We start from the raw sequence: 10,234 nt of genomic DNA, 5'->3' as shown, positions 1-10,234 counted from the left end.
TTTAAACATGTATTATACATCTGGTTAATTGCATTTCTATCATTTTTGCCAGCTATGGTCTCTATATCTATGTGTTGGGTTTCCTCAGACACCTAAAACACCCCACACAGAAGATACAAATTCCCAAAATAAAACATGTCCAATACACATGGACAATTCTAGCAAAGGTAATAATAATAAGACTCACATTTCTATGTGATTGTCTTCAACATCATAAAATCTAAAGTTATAAATTTAGTAAATGAGAGCAAAATCAATTTTTATAACCAAAAAGAGGAGTTGCTAAATCATCTTGTTATTCAAAGAAGGGATTTTTAATGAAGTTGAGAAGAAAAGAGCTTAGTAATTGTTATGGTGGGGAAAAACACCTTCCCTTCCCCCATTCTATCCTATGCAGCAAGATCTGGACCCAGCAAGGAAAGCAAAGTCTGCCCAGGGACAAGGTACTACAATTAGGTAGGATGACAGATACAAGGAAACATTAGGACACAAGGACATTTGCTGGCTATTGGCCATTACTAAAAGATTTAAGGAGTTGAGGATTGAGCTGAGGGAGCAAAAGTCACTAAAAGGATTTCCAGAGCCTTATATAGACTAGCGCCTGAAGGAATGAGCAATTTCTAGTAGTCATTCCTGGACTGATTTGCTGGGTTTTTTTTTTTTTCAACAACTGATGAAAATAGGGATAAAATTATATGAGGTAAGGGTTACAAATACTACTCCATTTGCGAGATGTTGGCAGATCTTGAGGGCTCCCTCTTATACCCTGATGATGGATCAGTGCCATTTTACACAGGCCCTGACTGGAAGCACAAAAAGATAGAATCAGCAAAGTATAGAAAAATGAGTTCTATCTTTGGAATTTGCCCTGCCTTGGATTATATGCCAAGGCTGCTACTGTGTTTATCTGTTTTGCACTGTGATTTTTTAAAAAATACAGGAAACTGGGTACTTTGTGAAGAAAAGAGGTTTATTAGCCTCATGATTCTGGTTCATGTCCATCTCAATGTAGTTTATTCTAGCATCTCTGAAAATCCAAGTTTAAAGTCTCTCCTGAGATTCAAGGCAAACTCCTTCCAGCCGTGAACCTACAAAATAAAAGTTTTAAACAGTAAAACAAAGAAATTCATTACATGTTTTCAAAGCCAGATGGAAGGAATAGGCACCAGGTCAACAACCTTGTACCAAAAGAAAGAAGTCACAGGCCTCCAGCAAGTCCAAAACCCTATTGGATTAACCATCTAAGGCTTGTGTCTTGTGCACACTGGAGCTACACAGGTCCCAGAAGCCTTGGGTAGCCTTGACCCTAGTGTTGTGCTAGCTACAGCCCATGTGGCTTTGATCACAGGTTGATTTTGTACATTGGTGCCCAAGCTTTCCCATGTGGGTGTTGGATCCTGCGGAGGGCTCTGTCATCTTGGAATCCTGGATCCTTCTCTAACAGCTAGCTCCACGAGGGCACATCCTCCATTGGAGGTGTCTTTGGCAGTTCTGTGCTGTACCTCTCAGGCCTTCTCCTCGCTTTCTAAGGTTTCCTTTGGAATCTCTGTGGAAGTTGCTCTGGCACTGGCTCTTAGATTTTGAATGCTTGCAGAGTTAGCACCACATGCACACTATCTGGATGTGACTGTCACCATCAGAGTGGCAGTATAAGGCAGAGCTGGGTCCTCTTAGACCACAGCTTTAATGACCACAGCGCTTTACCAGAAAGGAGGAAGCTGTATCTCGAGGTGCTTTTGGATAGGGACTTGAAAATAACTGCCTGAAGTCCTCTGGACTTGTCCAGGAGAAGGCAGTCTTATGGATTTCTGAGGGCCTTTGATGCTGTTTTCATATTGTCCTGACACAGGACCTCTGGTTCCTTTTGACCTATGTTATCTTTCTTTTTTTTTTTTGGGTCCGGTCGTGGGGCCTGAACTCTGGGCCTGAGCGCTGTCCCTCAGCTCTTCAGCTCAAAGCTAGCGCTCTACCACTTGAGCCACAGCGCCACTTCCGGCTTTTTTCTTTTTGCTTATGTGGTGCTGAGGAATCGAACCCAGGGCCTCAGGCACGCAAGGCAAGCGCTCTACCACTGAGCCATCTTCCCAGCCCCTGACCTATGTTATCTTTCTACAAGCAGTGAGTAACTCACACCTTCACACATTGCTTCTATCCCCTTTTCCTGGCCACGATTAAAATCTTTCACAAGTTTTCTGCCCCTTTTTCTTTTTTTTTTAAATTACAAAAAAAAACCCTTAAAATAATCTCATTTCTTTTTTTTTTTTTTTTAATCTAAGCATAAGTGGTTAAGAGAAGCCATATAACTTCTTGTATGTTTTGGGAAGCAATGTCTTTCGCCGGATACCTTGTATCAATGTATTTATTTATTTATTTAATATCAACACTTTTAAACTTGGACTTCCAGAAACCCAAGGGCTCGGCTGTGATGCAGCCAAGTTCTTTTCAGTGATCCGGGAAGGATAACCTTTATTCTAACTTCTGACGGAACTTTCTTCATATCTTTCTGAGTCCTCATCAGCATGTCCTCTGCTGTCCACATTTCTATCAGCATTCTGGTGACAAACACTTAACCAACACATACAATATTCTAGTTCCTTCCTAGTTTCCTGGAATTCTGAGCTTTTGCCAGGACTACCTGCTATATTTGCAGTCCTGTAGTAGCCTGTTGCTCCAAATGTTTCCAACCTCTGTTTTTTACTCAGTTCCATTACCATTTTCACAGATTTCAATCTCTATAGCAACAGTCTCACTCCTTAGTACAGTCTCCTACTTTGGCCTATTTTGTGTTATTATAACAAAACATTAAAGGTAAGGTACTTTATTTGGTTCCTAATGCTCTGGCTAGAAAGTCCTGAAAGCCCAGCACCAGCATTATGATGCAGTAACCATACCACATGTGGAGAAATGGAAAGGAAGATGTCTACATGAATAAAAACCAAATCTGTGAGAGACTTCACTTTTTACAGCCCACTTTTGTGAGACGGCATTAATCCATTCATGAGCTTGGAGTCCCTATAACCCAATTTGTATCCATAAGACTCAGCCACTTGAAGATTCTACCATGCTAACCTCACTTCTACTGCATGAACCACTTTAGGACAAACACACCTTAAATCATAGCAGAGACTGAGGAAGAGGTGGGCTTGTGTCTTCACCCCTTTCAGTCATCCTGTGTTTGTCTATCCCTAGTCACCTCTGTGAATATGATTGTGTCAATAGTTACCTGGCTCCAGGATGGTTTCTGGATATTATCCCAAACTTTTCTAGAGGAAGAGATAGATTGTCATGTGGTAATACCTCAATTAAAAACAAAAGAACTGGAGTTGGGAAGGTGGCTCAGTGGTAGAGTGCTTGCCTCAGATACATGAGTCCTTGAGTTAGATTCCTCAGCAGCAATAAGCAGAAAAAGCCTGAAGTGGTGCTGTGGCTCAAGTGGTAGAGTGCTAGCCTTGAGCTGAAGAGCTGAGGGACAGCGCCCAGGCCCAGAGTTCAAGCCCCACAACCAACAACAACAACAAAAAATTAGCATGAGACAGGCCAAGGAAAATTCTGGGTTTTCAGTTGGCAACTAAAGTCCTCCTTCTTCATTTCAGTTTAAAAAAAATCAACAGTCACTGACAGCAATCACTGTGAGAGGACTTTTAGGTCTTACACTAATCTGAACTCTGGAAGATCACTGTGTTTTTGGCATTGTTAATAATGAAACCTAACTGTAGATTGTCACTGCTGAGTAGCGAGTAACTTTTAGTTCATGGTTTACAAGGGAAAATAAAAGATGGGACAAAGGGCATTAAAATAAATAAATAAGTAAGTAAATAAATAAATAAATAAAAGCTGGGTGCTGGTGGCTCTAGCCTGTAATCCTAGCTACTCAGGAGGCTGAGATCTGAGGATTACAATTCAAAGCCATCCAAGGCAGGAAAGTCCATGAAATTTTTATCTCCAATTAATCATCAGAAAACCAGAAGTGGCTCTGTGGCTCAAGTGTCAGTGCACTAGCCTTGAGCTGAAGAGCTAAGGGACAGCACCCAAGCCCAGAGTTCAAGCCCCACGGCTGACAAAATAAATAAATAAAAACAAAAGAAGCATTCATATATGAATTTTTAACTCCCAACAAACTATTGAAACATATACTAAGGTGTCTACTGAAAATCCAGCTATGTATTTGTGAGCATTTCAGGAATTGACACACATCCTTTCATATGTCATACATTTTTTTTTTTTTTGGTCGGTCGTGGGCCTTGAACGCTGGGCCTGAGTGCTGTCCCTCAGCTCTTCAGCTCAAGGCTAGCGCTCTACCACTTGAGCTACAGCGCCACTTCCAATATGTCATACATTTTGATCATTTCAATTTCTTTCTATTGTTTTAGATAGAAATAACTTAAGTTTATTTCGGATTCCCAAATTTGATGAAACTTTATCCTACAACATTTATTAGCCTTCTATATATTCAGTTTGGCTACTACTGAGGACATAAAGAAGTTATAGATTCTGTCCAAAGGCCACTGGAGAAAACAAGCATATTGATATTACTAAATAAAATATTAAAATGCAAGTTGGTGAAAGTGCTGTGGAATCTCTGTCTAGAAAAAAAAGAAGCAAAGGCACTTAACTTGTGAATGACCCGAGAGAAGGACTGTATAAAAAGAGCATGTGTCTTGAAGTCGTCTATTCTTTTCTAGTCTCTTGTTTCTTAGGGATAGCTACACAAAGAATTTGTTTTATGCAACTAATGCTTCCCCACTTTTCTCAGAATTCAACTCATCTCATCTATTATCTTTCCTGGATCCAGGTAAATATTTTGTTTATATGGAATTATCAAACTTTTCAGCTATTTAATTGTAACCTTAAAAGCGATCCTCCAAAGGCAATCATCTGTCACAAAGTTAACCAAAACTATGACTAAACAACTGTCAGGAGTGATTCACGTCAGGCCTAGCTGTCTTCCAAGCTTCATGTTTTGACTGCTGGGGCTAAAGAAAGCTCTGAACTGTGTGCACTCAGCACTGTCACCGTAGGAAGAGGAACGGATGAAGTTGAAGAGGACAGGAAGAAGGGAGTGGAGCCGGGAAATGAGGCATCTAAGCCTGGGAATGGGTGGGGTTGGCCTCAATGGAAGCTTCCTGAGGGAAGAGACATCTGAAACCCTATTACATATTAAACAGTTCTAACTTCCCTAGACCAAAAAGATTCAAGCTCTTCAAGTTCTATGTGTGGTCAAAGCAGAAAAGCAAAATGATTAACCACCTCTACCTCACGGGTAAAGCAACAAGATGTGGTGAGGTATATGGTATACTGACTCTAGCCAATATAAAGGAAATTGTGTGTTTAAGCATGAGCGGGACATCTGGTCAACTCATGTCTTTGTTAAAACACTTTGGATGCCAAACAAGATATATCTGACAGTAGCTTATGTCATGTATGATCATCTCTGCCAAGTTCATAGCCTTTACCAGAATCCTGTATTTTAAAAAGGAAATGTTTGTTTGGAAGTTAACACTGTGATGTGAATCAGTGTATTAGATCACATTCTCCTTAACTGCAGTGAAGGAAATCAGTGTTGCTAAGTCTGTCTTATGGGCAAAGTAGAATAAAATAGTAAAATAGAGTGAAATAGTAAAATAGTGGGTTTGCAATGGAAAGATAAAATCCTTGTGGTCCTTGGGTCCATATCAAAAGAAACAGCTGAACAGGAAGTGTTAAGCAAGAAGGCTCCAGCAAAAGTGATCGTCTTTTATCCTTCTTCCTTTTTCTGGAAAAGCAGAAAGAAGTAAGATTCTTTTTTTTTTTTTTTTTTTTTTGTCGGTTGTGGGGCTTGAACTCTGGGCCTGGGCGCTGTCCCTCAGCTCTTCAGCTCAAGGCGAGCGCTCTACCACTTGAGCTACAGCGCCACTTCCGGTTTTCTGGTGGTTTATTGGAGATAGGAGTCTCACGGTCTCTCCTGCCCGGGCTGGCTTTGGACCGCAATCCTCAGATCTCAGCCTCCTGAGTAGCTAGGATTACAGGCGTGAGCCATCAGCGCCCGGCTGTAAGATTCTTTAGTAAAGGTGAGCCTTGACTACTTATTTTGGGTCAGTAACGAATAGTTTTATATTTTTTTTTCATTTAGAAACTCCTGTCTCACTAACACAGATCATCTTCATGACTCTCCAGCGTTTCTACATGCTGCTGAACGTGTTCTAGCTTTGGTTTGGTGGATTCTAGAGGGAAGGATGTAAGGAGAAAGGAGGATGGGTGAGAGGTTAAAGGATGAAAGACTGTAAGGTGCAATATGGTGCATATGAGCAAGCCTTTCCTACACAAAAGCAGACCTGGCTGCATGGAGCCCATGGGAAGGAAAACTAGAGCACCTTCTTCCAGCTTGTATCAGCTCCATATCTTAAGGAAACATACACATGGAAGAACTGCACTTAGCGAGACTAGAGGCAGCAAAAGGTTGGGACTACTATTTATCAGTCTGCTGGAAGAACTGTATATACTCTGTGAAGACAGAACATCAAGCAAAGCCTTGTAGAACATTCACAAAGAACCAGAGATTATGCTGTGTAGAGCAAATGGCACACATTCACAGAACACATGAGATTCCTGTCAATGTCGACAGCCCCATTTAAATGAGTTCCACTTATAGTTTCTATAAACATTATCCCACTACCAACTCACCCCAGTTAGACTGGCCAACATCGTGAATTCAAACAACAAATGTTGGCAGGGATGTGGGGAAAAATGAACCATATTGCACTGTTGGTGGGAATGTAAACCATTTGGACAGCAGTCCGGAGGGCAACAATGCTTGATAAGAAATGTACTCGTTATCTTGCCCATGTAATTGTAACTCCTCTGTATGGTATTTTCACAATAAAAAATTTAAATTAAAAATTTTTTTTAAAAAGCTAAACATAGAGCTGGTGCCAGTGGCTCACATCTGTAATCCTAGCTACTCAGGAGGTTGAGATCTGAGGACTATGGTTTGAAATCAGCCTCTCAACTAAACTACAAAAAAAATGGAAATAGAGCTCAAATAGTAGAGCGCTAGCATTGAGGATATTCTTAAGAGAGGAATACAAAAGTGTAATGCCTATGTCCTCTGATCATATAAAGTAATATGTATGGAAATTAACTCCAGAAAATGGAAACAAGAAGTTTTATCTTTGTTGTTGTTTAGGTTTTCATTTTTGTCTAGTTTGTTCATTTCTCTCTGGGAGAGTAAGGGGGAGGCACAGAATTGTAAGGGCAAGGAATGAACAAATGCAGCTCACTGGATACTACGTTGAATATAAACTATAGAAACTGGGAAAGAGCAAGGGAAGAAGTGACACTGTCTAAAGAGAAATGTACTTGTTACCTGACTTATATAACTGTAACCCCTCTGTACTTCACAATAAAATTTAACAATTATTCTACATATTCTGATTTTAGTTGTAATAAAAACCCGTTGGGTTTGTCTGAGGGCATAATGAGTGTTGAAAATTTTGTATAGGGTGAATAACTTGTGTGTGAACACTGTCACCTCCAGGCAGGACCTGTGCTACTGGGAGAACCAGATGAGTCATTCAGAAGGAAGAGGCATTGCATCTTCATGGAAGAAGATCAGCCTCACTGGTTCTTCTCCAAACACAGGTGTGAGTTCTGCTCTGTGTCAAGTTCTTACAGCCCTGAGCTGTATAATAAATAGCCCCGTCAGCTCTAATAAATAGCATCAGTAATATATTTCTGAACTGAGAACCCTAGTTCTCAGAAACAGAAAACAGCATCATCCATAAGGGGAGAATGAAGTACAGCGCAGAACACTTTCCTAGGACCTACTGAGAGGTTAAGGAGGGGGCACTGAAATGAACGTTTTGGAGAATGTCCATCACCTGCTTATTAAAGGAGAAGCCAATTCTTGCCTCTGACAGTCAAGTATTTTATTTATATCTGTGATTTCTTTTAAACTCTGTTTTTTGGAAACTTAAAAGCCTTTTAAAAATATTTTCCTTCCAGTGAATTCTACAGGCATGACACAGCCAATACTTTCAGAAAAGAGTGTTTCAGCTAGCTTTACTCTTGCTCTCTTGTCTTTGGGCTTTGCCTTCTTTCTATCAGTTGAAATGTACCCAGCTTAAAGGCCATTCTGATAATGTATCATCTGGCTCGCTCCCCTACAGAATTCAAAACTCCTAAAACTAGGAAATGTTTTCAAAGTTACTGGGGCTAATAGTGGATTAAGTTAAAATTTTTTTGCTCACATTCTTTCTTTAGACTTTATCTTCAGCAAGTCCAGTGGAGAATTATCCGCATTTCTAAGATTCTTTGGAAGATTTTTGAAGGATGAAAGCCTCCTCCACAAAGTCTGACTGTGAATTCCAGGTGGAGTCCACACATTAAAAATGGATGAGGGGGAAGTGTGAAAAGAAGGTGTAAAAAAAGTATGCTACAGAGCACAGAGGAAGGAAAAATAAATGAAAATGTTGAGGTTCAAGAACTTTCCCTTAGTGGAACTTAAGCCAAGGTGTCCTACCCTGGAAGACCTTACAAAGACCATGGTATTTGAATTAACCAAATTTTGCCACTACAAAAGAACAAGCAAAAAAAAAAAAACACTAAAAATATAGCTTATATAAGGACCAATCAATGGAAATCAAGGAGCACATTTATTTAACTCCATTGCACCTTACCTTTCCTAATCTATAAAATGTGAAGAAAAATACAATCTTGTAACATTCCTTGCAAAGATAGAGAAATATAAGCAGCTTTATAATAGTGTTTGGCTCATAATAGACCCTACTCCTCCCAAAATAGGTGCTTTTTATTTTGTAGTAATCTTCTAAAATATGATTCTACTATCTCTTCATAGTACTGAAAATCCCCAAGGCAACTGATCTCAACATAGTTCTGTGAAGTGGCTCAACAGTCAACCAGAGAAGGTAAAGACATGCAGAGGAGAACAGTTACTTTCTGTGGCCCATGTCTCACCTAGAAGCTTCTATATATTTAACCCCAGGCTGTCAACTTTCCATAGTCAATTCATCTTTAGGTAGTAGTTGTTTTTGATTTTTTGTTTTATGAGTTTTGTTTTTGTTCTGTCTTGTTTTGTCAGTTCTAAGGCTTGAACTCAGGGCCTGGGTGCTATCCCTGAGTTCTTTTGCTCAAAGCTAGCATTCTACCACTTTGAGCCACAGCTCCACTTCTGGTTTTTAATTGGAGATAAGAGTTTCATGGGGACTTTACTGCTGGGGCTGGCTTTGAACTGCAACCCTCATATCTCAGCCTCTTGAGTAAGGTAGCCACCAGTGCCTGCCTTAGGCAGTAGTTCTTAGCTTTTTAGATAATAACTGTTAGGTTTGAATATGAAGTACCCACCAAAAGGCCTCAGTGTGAAGGCTTAGTCACCATCTGGTCATGTTACTGCTTAGTGATTGGGTCATGAGGCCCCTAATTTCATCATCGGGCTAATCCATTGATGAGTTCCTCATTTAATGAGCTATTTGGAAGTAGGGTGCAGTTGGCAGTATGACTGGGCCTGTCTACATCTCTGTGTCTCTGTGTTTCTCATGTGTCTCCTCTCTATCTTGTCTGTCTCTCTCTGCTCCCCAGTTGCCATGAGGTAAGCAATTCTGTTAAAACTGTCTCTTCCACAACGTTCTGCTTCATCACAGACCCAGAAACAACAGAATCAACTGGCCACAGGCCTCTGAAACTAGAGCTATGGTAAGTATTTCCTCATTTGAAATTGATTTACTTCGGTATTTTGTCACAGCAAGGAAAAATGACAACCATCAACCCATTTAAGATTTTAATGAAATGTATGGATCCTTTGTTTTTGGACTCAGGCATTTAATCTTATATTTGGCAAACATATACTGAGCACCTAATTTGTATAATTTCCTATATGTTTAGTGATACAAACAGAAGACTGAAAATTTGTTTTTAAAGTCCCATATTGTGTTCAAGGAAGTTTTGTGAAGTAGTAAGACGTTTAGGAAAAAAATGACACACCAAATTATTCATTTTTTTGTTTGAAGTACTGGTTAAAATAAAGGAAATATACAGCATGGTGGTAAGGAGGTGTGAATATTAGTCTCAAGGGGACAATTCTAAAGGTTTCTTTTAAGGCATTTTATTGGCTAAGAAGGGAAGAATTAGAATTCGGCATTAGAAATGTGGCAATGCGGATGTGGTGAAAACGCTCCAGGTGAAACACAAAGCATGAATTAAGGCCCTGAGGTAAGAAGAAAGGAAACAGTTGTATTTATGA

General features: G+C 39.9%; 1 protein-coding gene across 1 annotated transcript in view; it reads right to left on the bottom strand.

The window, feature by feature from the left end:
* Window positions 1-949: 949 nt before the first annotated feature.
* LOC122105584 (OX-2 membrane glycoprotein-like) overlaps window positions 950-10,234 on the bottom strand; it is a 47,306-nt gene continuing 38,021 nt past the window's right edge. Inside the window, exon 6 of the mRNA XM_042676879.1 lies at window positions 950-1,088. Coding sequence (XP_042532813.1) covers window positions 1,042-1,088 — 47 coding nt within the window. The 3' untranslated portion in view covers window positions 950-1,041. The remainder of the gene's footprint in view (window positions 1,089-10,234) is intronic.

This window comes from Dipodomys spectabilis, unplaced genomic scaffold, assembly GCF_019054845.1.
Source record: "Dipodomys spectabilis isolate Male_0828 unplaced genomic scaffold, ASM1905484v1 ptg000032l, whole genome shotgun sequence".
Taxonomy (NCBI): domain Eukaryota; kingdom Metazoa; phylum Chordata; class Mammalia; order Rodentia; family Heteromyidae; genus Dipodomys; species Dipodomys spectabilis.
The sequence above is the reverse complement of the archived record's forward strand: the minus strand, read 5'-3'. Positions and strand labels throughout refer to the sequence as shown.